The 20538-nt window shown below is 50.4% G+C and overlaps 1 protein-coding gene across 1 annotated transcript in view; it reads left to right on the top strand.

Annotated features, from left to right (window-relative positions):
* Nucleotides 1–311: 311 nt before the first annotated feature.
* Nucleotides 312–20538, top strand: part of PGR (progesterone receptor) — a 62227-nt gene continuing 42000 nt past the window's right edge. The window contains exons 1-2 of the mRNA XM_053385679.1: nt 312–2698; nt 8972–9123. Coding sequence (XP_053241654.1) covers nt 1176–2698; nt 8972–9123 — 1675 coding nt within the window. The 5' untranslated portion in view covers nt 312–1175. The remainder of the gene's footprint in view (nt 2699–8971; nt 9124–20538) is intronic.

Here is a 20538-nt window from a genome sequence, read left to right as displayed (position 1 = left end):
ACCCTGGGCAAAGTGCCTGAAACCCTCTGGAACCTTGCACTGCCCTGATACTGGAGTGGCGTGCCACAGTGGGTTTCTAAGAAGAACCCCCATATCCTGGAGATGCAGAAAAGAGATTTGGGGGGAGAGTGGTTAGGGGAAACAGCTAATGACTGTGTGCATGTGCGGAGATCACCAGGAGGAGGAGGAGGAGCTAGAAGGAAGCAGGAACCAGAGTCTGCGGGATCCGTGCACCTTCGCTGGCAGCCAGCGCGTCCAAAGCCCAGAACCAGGGCTTGGCCACCAGGAGGCAGCGCGGAGCTCGGGCTCATCTGCAGGCAGGCAGGCTGGCAGGACCGGGGTGGGTGGAAGGAGTTCCAGCAGTTTGCTGACCCTCATTCCCAACGCAGGTCGCCGGGTTTGGGCTGACCCCTTTGGCTGCCTGTTGCTCGGCGGACCGGTGCAGGCAAGCGAGGGAGAGCGCGCGCGCGCGCAATTACGCATCTGCACCCCGAGGTCAGAGGGAACGTCCGCACCGGAGGGGAGGGGAAAGGAGAAATTCCCTCGTCTCCCAACCCCAGGCGCGCAGGGGACCGACGCGTGGAGCCCTAGTTGCGCCCTGCCCGGAGGTTAGGGATTTTTATTTTATTTTATTCACGACGCGGCTGCAGCAGACTGTCGCGAGCTCTGCACGGCGCCTCGTGCGCTCCCCCCCCCCACTTTTTGCAGCACCTGCTGCCATCTGGGTTCTGCCTTCGCAAAATACAGCTACAAAGGGGGTGTGGTTTGGGGGCGTGTGTGTCTGTGTGCAGAGAGTTCGAGGAACCTCAGCACAGAAATCCGCTTGCAAAAGCGGAGCGGCGTCTGGATGCAAAGCAGCGTTGGGAAACTTCTGCGACCTCGCCTCCGCGCGGATTCTCCTCCAAGCCCTCTTCTCTTCCTGGGAGGAAACAGAGCTGGAGTTACGTTGCCTCCTCTCCCACAGGAGAAGTGCAGCAGCTGGCGCTGAGCCACGCCGGGCGAATTTGACAGAGGAGAATCCAAATACCGCCCGAAGGGGAATCAAGATGTGCAAAGGGAGCCTCGGAGAGGCCGGTGCCCTCACTGCTTAGCCGCCGAGCCGCACCACCACCGCCGCCGCTACTTTCGGATCCGTTTGCCCGCCCCGTCGAACTTCAGGGTTACTCATAAGCGAAATGAAAACGAAGGCGGATGCCAGGGAGCTGTCTGCTTCCTCCACCGTGATCCGGGATCGAGCGGACCTTCTTCAGGAGCCCCTGCTCTCCGATCGCGGCCCCTTTGCCCGACGGGAGACGGTGGAAGCCATAGACCTGTCTCTGGACGGGCTGCTGTATCCCAGAAGCAGCGACGAGGAGGAAGAAGAGGACGAGGAGGAGAGGGAAGAAGAGGACGAAGACGACCACGAGCAGCAGTCGTGCCCCCCGAATGAGGAGGCGGAAGAGAGGAAAGGCGGCGATTCCTCCTCGCTCCGGGACGGCTGCGGATCCCCAGTGGACAAAGACGTCTTGGACCGGGTCCTGGACACTTTCCTGGCGCCCTCCTCCAGCCAAGGCAACATGGAGAGCCCCTCGACGTGGCCTTTCTTTGGCTCGGACATCCCCGAGTTCTCCGGCGCGCAGATGAGCCGCCGCCCCGACGGGCAAGGCGAGGACGCGCCAGCAAACGCCTCTTCGCTGCCTCCGGCGCCGACGTCACCTTCTTCGGTTGTCGCCTCTTCTTCGCACTGGAAGACATTCAAAGATGCGGACGGGCCTCCTTTCAAAAGTCCGAAGGGCAAGGCGCCAGGATCCGCCGCCTCGGCGTTTTCCAGGGAGAAGCAGGGCTTCGCAAATCGAAGCTCGACGGAGCAGGAATCGGACGGCGCCGCCGCCGCCTCCTCCAGCGGCGGCAACCAGGCTTCACCCGAGGGGCACCCGGGGGTCGCGGCAGCTGAGCAGCCCAGCGCCCACGACCTGTTCAACCTGCCCATCCTCCCTCTCAACCAGGCGTACGTAGCCGCCAGGACCCGGCAGTTGCTGGACGTGGACGAGTACGAGGACATGGTCCCCTTCAGCGTGCAGGCGAGCACCCCGCTCTCGCCTTCCGGTTGCACCCTCCAGGATTTTACAAACCACATTTACTCGGCCAGAGACGGGCAGCCGCCGCAGCCGCCTTACGCGTTCGGCTCCGTCGGGGATTTTCAGCGCAACCTCAGGATCAAGGAAGAAAGCCTGGTGGTTGCGGCGGCTAAGAACAACAGCGGCGGCGGCCGCGGAAGCGGCAGCGGCTCTTACTCGGCTGCCAAAAGTTTGCCGCCGCCGCCGGCAGCAGCAGCAGCAGCAGCAGGAGCACCAGCGCCAGCGATGCCTTGCCCAGACTACGCGCCTCCGAGCGTGGTTCCAAGTGCGCTTCCTCCTCTGCCCAAGAATAGCACGGGCGGCATTCCCGAGGCGCCCTGTTCCTCGTTCGAGTCCTTTCTCTACAAAGCAGAGGCTGCAGCTGCTGCTGCAGACGCCGCCCCCGGTGGCCCATACGGACCAGCGCCTTGCAAAGCCTCCACCAGCTGCGGGGCGCAGAGGGACAGCCTCAGTTTGCCCTCCACGTCGGGCGCGCAGCCTCCGGTCCTCTACCAGCCGATTGCCCTGCACGCTCCGCAGCAGTTCGCCGGCCTCAGAGACGGCTTGCCTCAGTTCTTCACGCCCTATCTGAGTTATCTAAGGTAGGAGTTTTTCCAGTCTCTGTTTGAGGCGGCGGCGGCGGAGGGGGGGGGGGAGTTTTTCTTTTTGTTTTAAAAAGTGACGTTTAGGTGGAGCTTGCCAAATTATTAGGGCCAGTGAGATAATTTCTGAGGTGAGTCAGTGTTCCAATTATGGCCAAAAAGGTGGCTGTGGCGGCTTGATCAAAGTTCCGCCCCGTGGTAGTTTTCTAAAAATAGGAATTGAGGGGGCTGTTGCAAACATAGGTGATATTATAGTTTCGACTTACTTTGTTTTCCTTGTGCTGCATCTTTGTGCGCGGTTTAGAGACGGTTGGGTTTAAACAGCATGTAAATCGTGCAAATAAATAACGGTATTCTTTTTAAAAAGAAAAAGAAAGAGAGAAAAAACTCTGACCCCCATATCATCTGAGTACTGAGTACGATCTTTCATCTTTCCACTAAGAAGTTGATTGTAAAGCCATCTGTTCGGAAAGCTGCAACATGGGTGCCTTCTGCAGATCTAGAAAGAAGTTTCAGAAAACTGATAGGTTCTGTAAATAAACCCTTCCGAAAGACTCTATTCAATATTTTGCTTTTCTGCTCTATGAAATATCTGCACTGTCGAAATAATTTTTAAAAATGCATTGAACTCATTGACTTCGTGATTTAAGCAGCCCCACCTGAGACAGAAGGGCAGGCATGGGGTGTTGTTTATGAGTACTGCTTACCTAAGCTAGCTGGCTGGCACTGGCTTTCCAAAGCCTCGAGCAAGGGTCTTTCCTCTCCCTTTTAACTGGAGCAATCAGGGTTCATAAACTGATTAATCAACCATTTAAAGCTTGCAGCTCTACAACTTACACACAGTCCTGTGATCCGCTCCTTCAGTGGAGCAGAACAGGGGAGGGCCTGGTAGGACAGAGTGCGAATCACCATATTCCGTTGCGCTGATTTTCATTATAGCTAATTGCATTGCTTTAGCTGCATTAAGGCTGTCGTCCTACATAAAATCACTGGCAATTATTTCCCACTGATACGCGATAGCTGAGTAAACAAGTCTATGATTGTACTGATTTAAACACATATTTGAAATACAGGGCACTAATAATTACAGCCTCTTACTGCCCTGCACAATGGTTTCACTTTCCAGAGTGCCACTTAACTGCTATGCATTAGTCCTCTTTGAAATAATACATTCGCTGCTTCTCTTTGACATTTCCTTTCTTTTTTTTTAAAAAAGTAAAAAGCAAATTGAAATGTGTTTTGCTCCCTATCAGAAGCTTGTTTGAGTTGCTTAGAGTATTCAGTTAGTCTCATGGGCCAATCGCTGTCCCTTAGCAAAACCTACCTGATCTGCTTGTTGCAAGGGAGGGAAACCAGTAACAAATTAAAACTACACAAACGAAAACATCTACATTCCATTCAGACTAAGTTTTTTCTACTTATGGACAGAGTTTCTACAATGTGAGCAAAATGTAAGCATTATGGAGTGACGTACGACCTGTTATTTCTTGAAAACGCGTTCTCACTCTTTCTCCCAAATAATTCTTCAAATTGTAACAAATCTCGCTTCCCCTCAAAACGGTGGTTTTCAGAATTTCAGTTACTGTTTGTAAATAAACAGCGGTTCATTGCCGGAACGCTTTTCAGAGTTCGCAGTGATTGACAAACCACGCATCATTTAAACCCCACAAAACTTATCTTAAAACTGCTTTGTCTGATAACGGAGCATTGTAGCCGATAAATCTCACCATTCAAACAGGTGCAGCTGACTGGTATGCCTTTGTTAGAAATTTAACATTAACATGCAGAGGGGAGGCAGCTGAAGAATACCTGATAAAACACTTCAAAAGTCTGCTAGCCGGCACTCCCACAAAACCTCTGAAAACCTCAAATTCAAAAATGCACATTTCCCGGCCGACGACATGCAATAAATGTCCTTAACATGCAATAAATGCTAGAAATCTGTGTATCAAACACTACCAGAAACCACCAAGCTAAGAATGTTGAAAAGTTAGTACGCTAGCAAAGTTATTGAATCCAGCTGGAAAAGTGACACATAGAGAATCCTACCACCAATGGATATTAAATGCACGGACATTAGGTATACGCCAGCAGATAGCCGTACCGAGGAAGCTGCTTCCCTTCTGCTTCTTGTTGGTGGAGAATATATTCTTAAAAGGTTCTATGATTTGATACTAGGCTGTAAAGGAAGGCAGCATGCAAAAGTAGATTGTGCAATACTCAACCCCCAGCTTGTGGTCAGCTCAGATGAAGTTCCATTGAAGTTGGTAAATAGTGTGATCTCTCAGGGCTTGATTAATTTGAGGTTTCTTCACAACAGCGATATTTCATTACTAATGAGAGGAAGGAGGTGCAACATGGCGCTTCCATGGGGAAGCGGGGGGGTGGGTGAGTGGGTGGGTGGAGGACAGGATGTGGTCGTTTTTTGGTCAGCGATGTTGCTCTGCCAGCCCTCCCTGGAAGACACCATTTCGTGCATCTTTGGCTGGAGAGACTCAAAAGATCTCACTTGAGGGTGCTTCTGTTAAACTGCCTGATGACTTGGGCTATAGAATGCATTGCTTATAGAATGGTGGTGGTGGAGGAGGCGGGGGTGTCCCCCTAAACACTAGGAACGAATAAATGCTAGGATTTTGGGATATGGATAATATAGAATTGTGCCAAACAAGGAAATTCAGGGAATTCCTGTGCTGACTTATGCAAGCCAGCCTGGATGGCTGGGCGAAGAGCAAGTCTGTTAGCGTTATTTTTTTTAAAAGGTGTTGATAGACGCATCCTTTTGCCTGGGGAGTCAGGTGTGTGTTTGAGGGGGCAGGAAATGGAGCTTTGAAGCAGGGATTCCTGGGAGGAGGAAGAAGGGGGGGGAGAGGCTGGGATCCATCTTTGAGGGAAGCAGCTTGCAGGGTACTTGTGCCTCTGAAAATGTGCATGCTGTAAGGTCTGGACTTCTTCCATGCAGACGGAAGGTGTAAATTGGTGAATAAATCCTATTTCTTAATGCACGGCAGTCTCCGCTGTGTCTTCTATTCTCCAAAGGGCAGGGCTGGATTTAGCTTTGATGAGGCCCTAAGCCAGGCATAGGCAAACTCGGCCATCCAGATGTTTTGGGACTACAACTCCCATCATCCCTAGCTAACAGGACCAGTGGTCAGGGATGATGGGAGTTGTAGTCCCAAAACATCTGGAGGGCCAAGTTTGCCTATGCCTGCCCTAAGCTGCTGAAGGTAATGGGGTCCTTTAAATGTCTAGCTCTCCTTTGTCAACAACAAATTGTTGCTGTTTTGTGTGTGGAATGTATGCTATATGGTAATTTATGGACCTAATAGGTAAAGGTAAAGGTACCCCTGCCCGTACGGGCCAGTCTTGACAGACTCTGGGGTTGTGCGCCCATCTCACTCTATAGGCCGGGGGCCAGCGCTGTCCGCAGACACTTCCGGGTCACGTGGCCAGCGTGACAAAGCTGCATCTGGCGAGCCAGCGCAGCACACGGAACGCCGTTTACCTTCCCGCTGGTAAGCGGTCCCTATTTATCTACTTGCACCCGGGGGTGCTTTAGAACTGCTAGGTTGGCAGGCGCTGGGACCGAGCAACGGGAGCGCACCCTGCCGCGGGGATTCGAACCACCGACCTTTCGATCGGCAAGCCCTAGGCGCTGAGGCTTTTACCCACAGCGCCACCCGCGTCCCTTATGGACCTAATAGGACAACACAAAACACTGTTGCTGTATGTAGGCTTTATTTTATTGGGGTTTTTTATCTTATATTTTGGAAATGTACATCCAGTTTTTTTCTCATTTAAAATTTCTTAGGGCCCCCAAGAGAGTGGGAACCCTAAGCTATAGCTTGTTTAGCTTATAAGGAAATCCGTCACTGCCAAAGGGACACAGACCCTGTGAGTGTGCCTGTTGCCGCATGTGCTCTGCCACTGCTTTGTCGAGCGAGCGCTTTTGTATGTTGTTCACTGAGAGCATTTTAAAAGCAGAATTGCCTTTCGGGTAATACAACTTGGTGAGGTTGAAGTGGGATTTGCTCCACGTGGGGGCAGGCTTTTTTTTTTTAATCAGCAGGAGTGCAAAGTTCAGGAGCGCTTAATTTTTGAGGCAGTTTTGGTTTGGTGTTGTGTTACTGTAACAGAATGAAGGAGGAAACATTTTGGTTTATGAAACGATGCACGGTGCATAGAAAATGGATACAGTGGTATCTCAGGTTACATACGCTTCAGGTTACATATGCTTCAGGTTACAGACTCCGCTAACCAAGAAATAGTACCTCGGGTTAAGAACTTTGCTTCAGGATGAGAACAGAAATCGTGTTCTGGCGGCGCGGCAGCAGCAGGAGGCCCCATTAGCTAAAGTGGTGCTTCAGGTTAAGAACAGTTTCAGGTTAAGTACGGACCTCTGGAATGAATTAAGTACTTAACTTGAGGTACCACTGTACAGGGACGTTTTTCTCCCTCTTCGATGCTGGGTGGGGGGTCATCAAATGGAACTCAACAGAGGGAAATTCAGGACCGACAAATGCAAGTGTGCTATATGTTTATAAACTTAATATTTTTAGAATCTATAAGCATCTATACAGTGGTACCTCGGGTTACAGACACTTCAGGTTACAGACGCTTCAGGTTACAGACTCCGCTAACCCAGAAATAGTACCTCAGGTTAAGAAGTTTGCTTCAGGATGAGAACAGAAATCGTGCGGCATCAGCTGGAGGCCCCATTAGCTAAAATGGTGCTTCAGGTTAAGAACAGACCTCCAGAACGAATTAAGTTCTTAACCCAAGGTACCACTGTAAATCTGTATAACGGTGGCCCCAAATCTCTTCAGCAACTATCCCCATGGTTCCACAAATTCATCCCTGGCACCCCCTACCTAACGCTATACAGAGCATTATTCAAAATTGTGGTTTGCATGACCCACTGAGGTAGATAACAGCACAAAAAAGGTTCAGCAGCATCTCAAAGACCAAAGGTTCTCCACATCAATAGTGGACAGCACACATGTCAGCGACATGTGGGGAACAGTGTAGTTTTTAATGTTAATTGGCTGCACAGGTGAGGGGTGCTGCATCCCCCCCCATCATCATCTTACCTTCCATAAATCTCTCCTCCCCTGGTGCTTTCCCTCCACTTGGCTCACATCTAGTAGGAGGTACTGTACCAGATGAGCATCATGAGTGACAGACTGGAGGGCAGGCAAGGGGAACCTTTTGGCACATCAGATGTCAGCGAACTAAAAATCCCAGGATCCCTGGCCATTGGACAAACTTGTTCAGAAACATCTGGAGTGCCGGACGTTCCCCAACCTGCTGTAGGGAGACAGTCTATAGGTGGTTTGAGGGCTTTGTTTTTGTTCGTAAAATCGGACCTCTGGCACTTTATATGTAATTGATGGAGGCGGACCTGCATTTAATAATAATAATAATAATAATAATAATAATAATAATAATAATAATAATTTTTATTTATACCCCGCCCTCCCCAGCCAAAGCCGGGCTCAGGGCAGCTAACAAGCAATAATAAAAACAAGTTGAATGAATACAACTTAAAAACAAGATTAAAATACAACATTAAAATATTGAAACATTAAAATATTAAAATGCAGCCTCATCACAGGAGGAGAAAGAAAAAAAGAAAGAGGGGGAGGGAATCAAATTGGCTCCAAGCCAAAGGCCAGGCGGAACAACTCTGTCTTACAGGCCCTGCGGAAAGAAATTAGATCCTGCAGGGCCCTGGTCTCATGAGACAGAGCGTTTCACCAGGCCGGAGCCAGTGTTGAAAAGGCCCTGGCTCTGGTTGAAGCTAATCTAACTTCCTTAGGGCCGGGACCACTAGGGTGTTGCTATTTATGGACCTTGAGGCTCTCCGTGGGGCATACCGAGAGAGGCGGTCCCGTAGGTACGAGGGTCCTAGGCCGTGAAGGGCTTTAAAGGTCAAAACCAGCACCTTAAATCTGACCCTGTACTCCACCGGGAGCCAGTGCAGCTGGAAAAGCACTGGGTGAAGATGCTCCCATGGCAGAGACCCCATGAGGAGCCTCGCTGCAGCATTCTGCACCCGCTGGAGTTTCTGGGAGAAACACACTTGCCGATGCCTCATCAGTTTTGGTGTAGGGGTAACCTCACAATTGTTTTGGTGCTTATGAACTTGGATGTTTCTCTCTCCAAACTTCTGCCATTGCAAAGCTGGCTGTCCGTTGCAAAGTAAAACTTGCCATTTCTCCTGCCTTACCTGTGATTTCTATTCCAACGCTTCTCATTTTTGTTTCCTTTCTCCAGGTCAGATGCAGAAGCTGGCCAGAGCCCTCAGTATGCTTTTGAATCGTTGCCTCAGAAGATCTGCCTCATCTGCGGCGATGAAGCTTCTGGCTGCCATTACGGAGTCCTTACCTGTGGAAGTTGCAAAGTCTTCTTCAAGAGAGCCATGGAAGGTATTGTGCAATGTCACTCGTTGTCGTGGTCGCCTTATAATTATCTTGGAATGTGCAATAATTATTATATATAAGAATTATAAGTATTATACGTTCCTTATCATTATCATGGTCGTCTAATAATTAATATGGAATTGTTATGGAATTATTAATATGAAACAGAAGTCTTAAAAAAACTTTTAAGGGATTTGATTTGATTGATTGATTGAATTTCTGTTATGTACTGAGTTGAATAGGATCCAAACTGAAGCAGTCTGATTGGTCCTAGAACAATAGGATCCAAAAGGCAGCATTCTGATTGGTCCTAGAACAATAGGATTCAGAATGCAGCAGTCTGATTGGTTCTAGAACAATGCAGCAGTATGATTGGTTGGCAGGAACCACCCAATCATGCTCCAGATAGAAGTGAATCCACAACCTGATTGGCTTACAGTAGAATTCCGGAATTAGCCAATCATGTGCAGCCCATTGTGTAAATAATGTATATAAAGCAGATACTTTGAGGGGACATTCATTCATTCCTCCTCACCACTATGAGCTGAATAAAGAGCATGAAATCACTTTGCGACTCTGAGTATATTTCACTGGCGATGAAGGTGGGATCCCGCTGAGCTGACTGCCACACACAGCACCGCCACCTGCCGCACCGCTGCCTCGCACCGTGTATCCAGGCTTCAGCTCCGGGACACAAGGAACTCAGAATGGCAACCGACAGCAGCTTCTCGCCCTTCAACCCAGCATCTGGAGACTGGGAAACGTACACCTCCCTTTTCACCTTCCTCCTAGAAGCCAAAGGGGTCACCGATGAAGAAGACGCCAAGAAGAGGGCAATATTCTTCAGCGTCTGCGGAGAGGAGACGTTCGAAATCGCCCGGGCTCTCATTGCGCCTGAAGACGTTGCTACTGTTCCATACAAAACAATAATGGAACAGCTGAAGGGGCACTTTTCACCACAGCCCTCAGTGGTGGCTCGTCGAAATGCCTTCTACGCAAAGCGGCAAGCCCCTGGAGAAACCATAACTGGGTTTGTGACCTCTCTCCACCAAGCTGCCCGGTTCTGCAACTTCTCAGAGCTGGAGAACATGCTTCGTGACCGCCTCGTCGGTGGCCTGAAGGATGAGAAGCTGCAACGACGCCTCTACGCTAAGAAGAACCTAACGTTCCAGGTCGCTCTGGAGGAGGCCCTGGCAACGGAAGCTGCCGAGAGGTCGACGCAAGAGGCACGGCCGAGCCAGCCATCCCAACCGAGGGTCCACCACGAAGACCTCACCGACGACTCAGGATCCAACAGGGTGGAGGTACACCGAGTACAGCAGCGCACTCAAGCAGCCCACATACCACAGCTGCCTCGACGAGAAGGAGGGAACTGCGCAAGCTGTGGAGAAAGTCACGGGAGGAGGACCTGCCGTTTCCGCAACGCAGAGTGCAGGCAGTGCAGAAAATCGGGACACATCGCCCAGGTGTGTCGGGCTCGGCCCACCCGACGCCAGGCATCAGATGACCAATCCAAGAGCCCCAGGTCCCGGGGCCCAACGCACCAAGGCAACTCAACGGAACTCACAGACTTCCAGGTATACCAGTTGCCTCACCCCAACGTAGAGAAAATTTATGTAGAGGTACAGATAGAGGGGGCCCCATGCCACATGGAGCTTGACACGGGTTCAACTCTATCCATAATCTCGGCAAGGACCTTAAGGAAACCGTGTCCTACTGGGGGTCCCAAACTCAGGCCGGCCCCATTCACCCTCCGGGACTTCCAGAAACGTAAGGTCCCCACAATGGGGGTGGGGACCTTCAGGGTGCAATACCGAGGGCGGACGCGGCAACTGGACTTGCTTGTGGTCAAGGGCCCCTACATTAGCTTACTGGGATTGGCATGGTTTGGACCACTGGGGCTAGCCGTAACCGGGGTGAACCACACCAGCTTACAAGTGGACGTGGACGCCATATGCAAGGAATTTCCGGGGGTTTTCGATGGGAAATTGGGACAGTATACGGGCCCCCCCATTGCTCTACAGCTTGACCCCGCAGTACGACCGGTCAGGCTCAAGGCCCGCCGGCTCCCATTCGCCCTGAAACCCCATATAGACGAGGAATTGGACCGGCTCGTGGAGCAAGGAGTGCTGGAGCCGGTGCCTAATGCCCCCTGGGAAACTCCAATCGTCACACCTGTCAAGCCTAATGGTTCGGTCCGCATCTGCGCAGACTACAAATGTACCATAAACAAGGCCCTCACGGCCCATGCATACCCAGTGCCAGTGGTCAGCCATGTCCTTGCCACCCTGGCTGGGTCGAAAATTTTTGGCAAGCTGGACTTGGCCCAAGCTTTTCAACATCTGCCGGTAGATGAGGCCACAGCAGAGGCACAGACGATTGTGACACACAGAGGAGCGTTCAGGGTAAAGCGGCTGCAATTCGGTGTCAGCGTGGCACCAGGCATATTCCAGAATCTAATGGACTCTCTCCTTAAAGGGATTCCTGGCGTCACCCCCTTCTTCGATGATGTGTTGATTGCCGGGCCCACACCAGAGGAGTTTGAGGACCGCCTCCGCACCGTTCTGCACCGTTTCCAGACGGCGGGTCTCAAGGTGAAGCGGGAAAAATGTCTACTAGGAGTGCCTCAGGTGGACTTTCTGGGATTTATGGTGGACGCAGAAGGGGTCCACCCGACTGGGGACAAGGTACGGGCCATTTGTGATGCCCCAGCGCCCAAGAACAAGACTGAACTTCAGGCCTTCTTGGGACTATTGAACTTTTACCATTCCTTCCTTCCCCACAAGGCGACGGTAGCGGAGCCCCTACACAGACTCCTGGACAAGCGGGCCCCTTGGGTGTGGGGCCAGCGCCAGGAGGCTGCATTCCAGGCAGTCAAGGACTTGCTTGTCTCAAACTCGGTCTTGGCACACTTCGATGAGAGGCTGCCGGTGGTGCTAGCATGCGACGCCTCGCCCTATGGCATTGGCGCTGTCCTGGGACACCAACTCCCGGATGGAAGAGAGGTACCGGTGGCATACTTTTCCCAGACACTCAATGCAACCGAGCAGAACTACTCGCAAATCGACAAGGAGGGTCTGGCAATCGTGAAGGGAGTAAAAAAAATCCATGATTTCTTGTACGGGCGGCCCTTCACCGTGGTGACTGACCACAAGCTTGTTGCTTGGCTTGTTTGCCCCCGAAAAGCAGACCCCCCAAGTGCTGTCTCCTCACGTCCTCAGGTGGTCAATTTTCCTTGCCAGCTACCAGTATGCACTGATTCACCGCCTTGGGAAGGCGATGGGCCATGCGGACGCCCTCAGCAGGCTACCACTACCGGAAACAGGCCCCGACCCAGCACCTGCACAAGAGGTTATGAGCCTGGAGCTGCTTCCCGACCGCCCCATTCAGGCACAAGAAGTTGCACACCATTCCAAGAAAGATAGGGTCATCTCCCGGGTCCTGGACTGGGTGTGGAGGGGATGGCCCAGCAGCAGCCCCGGGCCAGAATTCGCCGGCTACACAACCCGCAAACATGAACTGTCAGCCCACAAGGGGTGCCTGTTATGGGGAAGCAGGGTCGTTGTTCCCCAGCCCCTCCACAAAAGGGTCCTCACAGCCCTACACGAGACACACCCAGGGGTAGTAAGAATGAAGGCCCTTGCCAGGAGTTACGTGTGGTGGCCTGGGATCGACGGAGAGATAGAAGCCTGGGTCAAACACTGCCAGGCCTGCCAAGAATCCCGCCCAGATCCCCCAAGGGCCCCAGTCCAGTCCTGGGAGTCCGCCCGAGCACCATGGTCATGCCTGCATGTGGACTTCGCTGGCCCCTTTCAAGGGAAAACATTCTTCATAGTGGTGGACTCCTACACCAAATGGCTGGAAGTCGCACTGGTACCGTCCACTTCTATGTCCGCAGCCATCTGGGTACTACGCAGGCTGTTTGCAACCCACGGGCTCCCCAACACTATCGTCTCAGACAACGGGACTGCATTTACGTCAGGAGAATTCCAAACCTTCACAGCGCAGAACGCCATCCGCCACATCCGTTCGGCGCCATTCCACCCTGCCACCAATGGCCAAGCAGAACGCATGGTGCGGACCACCAAGGACACCCTTCGCCGCATGACGCAAGGGGATTGGGAGTACCGCCTTGCCACATTCCTTCTAGCACAGCACAGCACCCCCAGCTCAACGACTGGCCGGAGCCCCGCTGAACTACTAATGGGTCGGCGCCTTGCAATCAGATTGGACCGCCTTCACCCCGATAGAGCTCAGGATGAGGTAGTGGTGGGGGAAGGCAGGAACCCCCGGACCTTCGAGGCCCAGGACCCAGTGTACGCAAAGAATTTTGGGGCAGGCCCTGCATGGGTACCCGCCACAGTCACCAGGGTCACTGGCCCCGTGTCGTACGAGGTGCTAACAGATGGGGGGCAATGCTGGCGCTGCCACTGCGACCAGATACGGTGACAATTCCCAGGAGAAAACCAGGAGGAGGAGGACAGGTCAGAGGAGTCCCAAGGGAACAGTGGGGCAGTGAGGCCCTTAGAGCAGCAGGGGCCAGCAGGAGAGGCAGAATAAGTAAATACAGAGAGGACCCGTGAGGCCGGAAGGACACCGGAACCAGAACCACGACTGAGCAAGCCGGTTGCGCCAGGCCAAACAGCTCCATCACAGCCAGCATCCTTGGAACACGAGCCAGAACCTGAACCCCGGACCAGGGAACACCCCAGGCCGCAACGCACACGTAGGCCGCCGGCGTATCTCGAGGACTATAAATGCGACCTCCCGGGCAGGACTGGAACTTAGAGGGGAGGGGTGTTATGTACTGAGTTGAATAGGATCCAAACTGCAGCAGTCTGATTGGTCCTAGAACAATAGGATTCAGAATGCAGCAGTCTGATTGGTTCTAGAACAATGCAGCAGTATGATTGGTTGGCAGGAACCACCCAATCATGCTCCAGATAGAAGTGAATCCACAACTTGATTGGCTTACAGTAGAATTCCGGAATTAGCCAATCATGTGCAGCCCATTATGTAAATAATGTATATAAAGCAGATACTTTGAGGGGACATTCATTCATTCCTCCTCACCACTATGAGCTGAATAAAGAGCATGAAATCACTTTGCGACTCTGAGTATATTTCAATTTCTATGCCAGTTTTCATTCAAATGAACCTGAAAGTGGTTTACAACCAATAAATAACCAAAACATGATAAAACATAACAGCACATCGCGAATACAGCATACATCATATAAAATAATTAGCAAATTATCAATATAACAGTTGCAATCTATTAAAAAAACTTAACAAAACAGCAACTAAAAAAATAAGGTAAACCTCACAATTATGGGAAGTCATGTGATTAACTTAAGGATACTTTTCTAGCATGGTTGTTGGTGCGTCTTGCATTTAAGAAGGGATGAGCCTTCTAGATGTTGTTGGACTCCAACTCCCCTCAGCCAACGTAGCCAGTGGGCAGGGATGATGGGCGCTCCAGTCCAACAACATCTGGGGGGCTACCTGTCCCCTACATTGATTTCAGAGATTATTTGCAGTGTAGGATTGCTTTTGTGTTGTGGTAATGATCTAATGTCAGGTGTTAGGAGAAGGTAACAGGAGCAGGTCAACAACAGCTCACACAGCTTCAGTGAAGAAACAAGGCAGTTCAGGAGGCCAGGCCTACAGAGCACAGCAATTCTTCCTGGTAGAACTTTCCCCCCATGAGGCAGTTGTGGGGACCGAAGGTCCTTGCCTTCCCACAACTCCCTAAGTCTCCTCCTCCCCCAGTTCCTTCCCAAACAATCTGAGGCTCTGTTGTCTTGCCTGCCTTTGCTCCTTCTTCTTCATGTCTCTACTGGTCCTGGGACACCAGAGAGGAGGGGAGCTGGTTGCAGCAGTACTCCCTGGCTTCCTCACCAGCCTGCCCCATCTCTCTCTCTCCTGGCCCCCTCCTTTCCTGCCTCTGATTCTGGACTACTGTCTGTCCCAGACTCTTCCTGCTCACTATACCTTGTTAACCTCTTCAACGCCTGTCCCGTCTTCTTCCCACTCTTCTCCCTCTGACCACTCATCATTGTCCCACCACCAATTTCCTGGCTCTGAGCCTTCTTCCCTTGGGGGGGGGGCGGTTCCCAAGCTGTTGCCTCCTACCACTTCTCCGCATCTAGCTAGTCCATGAGCATTTTGTTGGTTTGTGTTCTTGAGTGCTTGCATTCTGAAACTGGGCGTTGATGAAAGGGATAATGCGCAAGCATCTCATTTGCATGCATTGGAGTTGCAATGTTTTCTTAAGTAATTGGCTAAATTAATTAGGAACATAGGGTTGCATGCCAAACAGCGCTAAGTCATGGTCCTGCCAGGACAAAGATTTCAACTTGCATAATGGCACTTTTATTGCTCTCCTCCCACTACACTCCTCCAACATGTGTTTTGCGGGGAGAGAAGTCCTGTTGCACAAATAGAAATCCTTAGTTTGGAAACTGACCTTTACTAAGTCAGACTACTCTGACCGCTAGTGGCTTTCCGGGAGAGTTATTTTTTATATATTTCTTTATTTTCCACAAGATTTATATACCACTTGATTGGAACGAAACTTCAAAATAGATTGAAAGAGTGAAATCGCCAGTAAGGAACAGTTAAATACAACTGCATTATTAAAAACATTCAGGAATTAAGGAAAACGAACAGTACGCTAAAAACAGATTGAAACGCATGCCAGCATTCTGCAGGTCTGGATAGGCTTGCTTAAACAAAAACGTTTTAAGCAGGAACTGAAAAGCATACAGCGAAGGCACCTGCTTTGGGTCAATCAGCAAGGAGTTCCAAAGTGGAAAGCTGTACACTAAAAGACCAGTTTCTTACAAATGCAGAGATGAGTATTATGAGGTATCTGTAACAGCGGCAGTTCTGCAAATTGAAGTGGCAGAGGCGGTATTTCAGGTAAACTGGTCCCAATAGTAAGACCTTAGACTTGGCTGATCATCAGAAACAATTGCAGAAACACATCTGAGCAGAGTTGTTACATGCTGACAGGTTCTGACTCATGCCAGCAACCGTGCCACAGCCTTCTGTAAAAACTGCAGCTTCTGAATCAAGTGCAAGGGAGGCTCCACATTGCATTAATCCAGGCTTGAAGTAACCAAACTACTGTGGCCAAGGTTTCCCAGTCCAGGAACAGCCATAGTTGTTGCACCAGCCACAGCTGGTAATAGGTACTCCTAGCCACTGAGGGTATCTGGTCTTGATCCAGAAGCCCCCTCAGACTGTGAACCTGTTCCTTCAGGGGGAGAGCAACCCCATCCAGGGTTGGCAGTTGACCAATTTCTCAAGTATGGCACCTCACCCACAATGCTTCCATCCTGCCAGGATTCAATCTTGGCTGGTGTTTCCTCATCTATCCTCCCATCTCATCTAGGCACCAGCTCAGGAATTCCACAGCCTCTCCTGATGCAGATCTTAATGAGAAACAGCTGACACCTTGCCCACATGCACCTCTTGGCTACTCTCAACAACTTTGAATAGATTTTTTAAATTGCATTGGAGATAAACAGGTTTCAGTCAAGGTATTTTCCCAGCCTTTCTTGTGACACCAAGCAAGGGTTGAAACTAGGACCTCCTGCATGCCTGACAGATCCTCTGCAGCCCTCCCCACTGAGCCGCATTCTCTCCCCTTTTGACTGATGAAAAAGATGCCCCCATTAATCTGGCAATAGGTTGCTCTGCTTTTCATTTTATAAAAATACCGTTTGCTATAAAAACTGCAGGTGGTGTTCCCCATCTTCCCTTTACACATTCACACACACGGCATGCCTGTTCAAGGTGGTGTCTGCTCAGATGTGTGTGGGTGTCAACTGCAAATGTGGAAATTGGGCTGCTCACTTCAGAAATACAGGGTTTTGCCCTCGTGCAAATTCAGTGTGAAAGCATGGCTGTGTTTGCAAAACACAAACATCTGTCCCTTCCCCCACCTCCCGCAAACGCCTCCAAGAGCCGCGCTCCCTTTAAAGAGCCGTGCGGAGCGTGTGTGTGGCTCTTGGGGGCTTTTCCCCGAGGAGGGAGAATGGCAGCCCGTCAGTGATGGGCTGCCCTTTTCCCTCCTCGGGGAAAAACCAGCAAGCGCCGCACACATGCTCCACACGGTTCGTGAAAGGGAGCGCTGAGCAGAGCCTGGGATGCATACAGGCTCTGCTCAGCGCTCCCTTTAAATAATATTTTTCCACTTGCCTTCCCCCTCTAAAAACTAGGTGCGTCTTATGGTCAGGTGTGTCTTATGGAGCGAAAAATGCTGTATTTACATTCATTTTTTGATAGAGTTGCAAGCTTGGTGGATCAAGGGGATGCTGTGGGCATAGTGTATCTTGATTTCAGTCATGCTTTTGACAAAGTCTCCCAATATATTCTTGTGAGGAAGCTGGTAAAATGTGGGTTGAGCGAGGTAACTGTTAGGGGGATTTGTAGCTGGTTGGCTGACCAAACCCAAAGAGTAGTCATTAATGGTTCCTTGTCATCCTGGAAAACAGTGACTAGAGGGGTGCCGCAGGAACTTTCTGACAGTAAGAGCTCTTGTTGCAGGTAGCTTCTGTGCTCCCTGAATGCCCTCACATCTCTAAGCAGGTTTAATACGACTGAGATATCTCCCCGAGGAATAAAGACATGACTAAAAGCAGATAGTTCCAAGTTACTTCTGTTTCCCTTTCTTGATATAACTGAGCTGTAGTGTCCTGGTGGCAATCACTGTTTCAGAGTCACTGCTTCCAGCCCCTCACAATTTTGTGGATGGAAAAAATTGTGTTGTAGTTGTGGGGTTCTTGCGCAACCAACTCCATTTTCTGAAACAAATAAGAGCCTCCGCGCAAATAAATCAGCAAGGATGTTTGGCTGTTTGTCAGTCTTGTATAGCCTTCCCATAAACTTTGTGCAAACCACTCAAGATGAATGTACAAGAAACAGGTTCTCTGATAGCAACCCATGTCAGTACATAGCAACCCAGTAATTAGAGCAGCAAAAGGAAACCATCTGCTAAGAGTTTGCACTCTTGGTAACATTTGTATTCCCTCTTTGAACTCTTTGGTCACCCTTCACCCTGGTCTAGGAGAATATTTTTGGTCTGCATCAAGAGAAAATGGAATGTGCCTCCAGGTGTGAAGTCAAACCACTGGAGAATCGCAGCGCCTACTGTGGCCGCAGAGACCCGTTACTTGTGATGACTGCATCTCGTGTTGTCTTTGCTGGATTAGCTGCACCGAAGTGACTTCCCCAGGGTGCAAGCCTAGGCAGTGCGTATGGAGGTCGTGTGCTGCCCAGATGACAAGAACCCCCTCTTGGCATCACTGATGTGGTCCAAAGGAAAGCAGAGCCATATGTTTGGCACCAGCTTTGCTCTAGGAGTTGCCAGAAGATGTGAAAGATACCATCCAACCTTCTTAGGGAGTCCACTCTGGATTTGTGTCGGGTTTACTCCTGAGCCTTTTCTTCTTCCGAAGATATCCTGCAAGGCAGCACAGGTTTAGGGTCAGAGTTTACCTTCTCCTAGATGAGCTACCTTCCTAGGTTGATAAGCCCCATCTGCCTCTCTACAGCTCACACAGAAACCACCTCCTTGACCATTGGACCCATTGTTGGTCTCATCCAGTCAACCTGCCAGAGCCTGTCTTCACATACAGGGGAAGTTCCTAATTCACTGAGGGTTTGATACCCAGCAGGTACCAGTATACCTGAAGGAGTTTGATACCCAGTATACCTGAAGGAGAGTCTCTACCCCCATCGTTCTGCCCGGACGCTGAGGTCCAGCGCTGAGGGCCTTCTGGCGGTTCCCTCATTGCGAGAAGCAAAGCTACAGGGAACCAGGCAGAGGGCCTTCTCAGTAGTGGCGCCCGCCCTGTGGAATGCCCTTCCATCAGATGTCAAAGCGATAAACAACTACCTGACATTCAGAAGACATCTTAAGGCAGCCCTGTTCAGGGAAGTTTTTAATGTGTGACATTTTAGTGTATTTTTGGTCTCTGTGGAAGCCGCCCAGAGTGGCTGGGGAAACCCAGCCAGATGGGCGGGGTACAAATATTATTATTATTATTATTATTATTATTATTATTATTATTATACCATCACCTGGTTTAGCCAGCCAGTCGAAGCCATTTCCGAGGATGTGGCTGCTGTCACAGTTTCTGACAGTTTCTAGAAGACTGGTCCAGAATCTCTAGACCATTAGTGGGAAACCTGTGACACCACATCTGGAATTCTGTGTTCAAGCCTGGGCACCACAATTTAAGAAGGATATTGACAAGCTGGAATGTGTGCAGAGGAGGGTGAACAATACCATCACATAGCTGTCAACGTTTCCCCCTTTTTAAGGGAAATTCCCTTATTCTGAATAGGATTCCTCACAAGAAAAGGGAAAAGTTGACAGCTATGCCATCAAGGGTCTGGAAGTCAAGCCTTATGAGGAACGGTTGAAGGAGCTGTGTGTATTTAACATGGAAAAGAGGAGACTGAGAGGAGATACGATAGCCATCTTCAAATATCTCAGGGGCTGTCACATGGAAGATGGAGTGGGCTTGTTTTCTCCTGCTCCGGAGGGTAGGACTCGAACCAATGGCTTCAAATTACAATAAAGGAGATTCTGACTAAACACCAGGAAAAACATTCTGACAGTAAGAGCTGTTTGGCAGTGGAGGAACAGTCTCCCTTGGCAGGTTGTGGACTCTCCTTCTTTGGAAGTTTTAAAGCAGAGGTTGGATGGCTGTCCGCCATGGATGCTTTAGGTGACATTCCTGCATTTCAGGGGGTTGGACTAGATGACCCTTGGGTCCCTTCCAACTCTGCGATTTTATGTTTCTGTGATTCTGTGAATGGGCAGCTGATTTTCAAGGAGCCAAAGAAATAGAACTTCTATGTGCAGGATGTTGAATGATGCTTTTGCATTAATGTTGTTCCATGCAGGATTAACAGTTTGACACAGGGACGGGGAACCTTTTGGATCCCAAGGGTTACATTTCCTTCTGAGGGGCACATGGCAGTGGTGGGCCAAAGACAGAAGTGGACAGAGAAACCAATGCAATTTTTTTCCTTTGTACAGTAGGCTAGTTTCTACACACATACACGCCCCCCCTGCTCTGCCCTCCATCCAGTCAAATAAGAGGAATTACATCCCAGCCCAGGCAAAAACACTTGGGGTGTGAAGCAGGGCCAGGAAGGGGTGTGGCCTTCAGGGAAGGGGTGTGGCCTGCATAGAATTCTGAAGGCTAAATAGAGAGACCTAGAGCAGGGGTCAGCAAACCCTTTTCAGCAGGGAGCCGGTCTACTGTCCCTCAGACCTTGTGGGGGGCCAGATTATATTTTGAAAGGGGAAAAAAACGAATTCCTATGCCCCACGAATAACCCAGAGATGCATTTTAAATAAAAACACACATTCTACTCATTTAAAAACACCAGACAGGC

This window comes from Podarcis raffonei, chromosome 4 (assembly GCF_027172205.1).
Source record: "Podarcis raffonei isolate rPodRaf1 chromosome 4, rPodRaf1.pri, whole genome shotgun sequence".
In the NCBI taxonomy this organism is placed as follows: domain Eukaryota; kingdom Metazoa; phylum Chordata; class Lepidosauria; order Squamata; family Lacertidae; genus Podarcis; species Podarcis raffonei.
The sequence above is the reverse complement of the archived record's forward strand: the minus strand, read 5'-3'. Positions and strand labels throughout refer to the sequence as shown.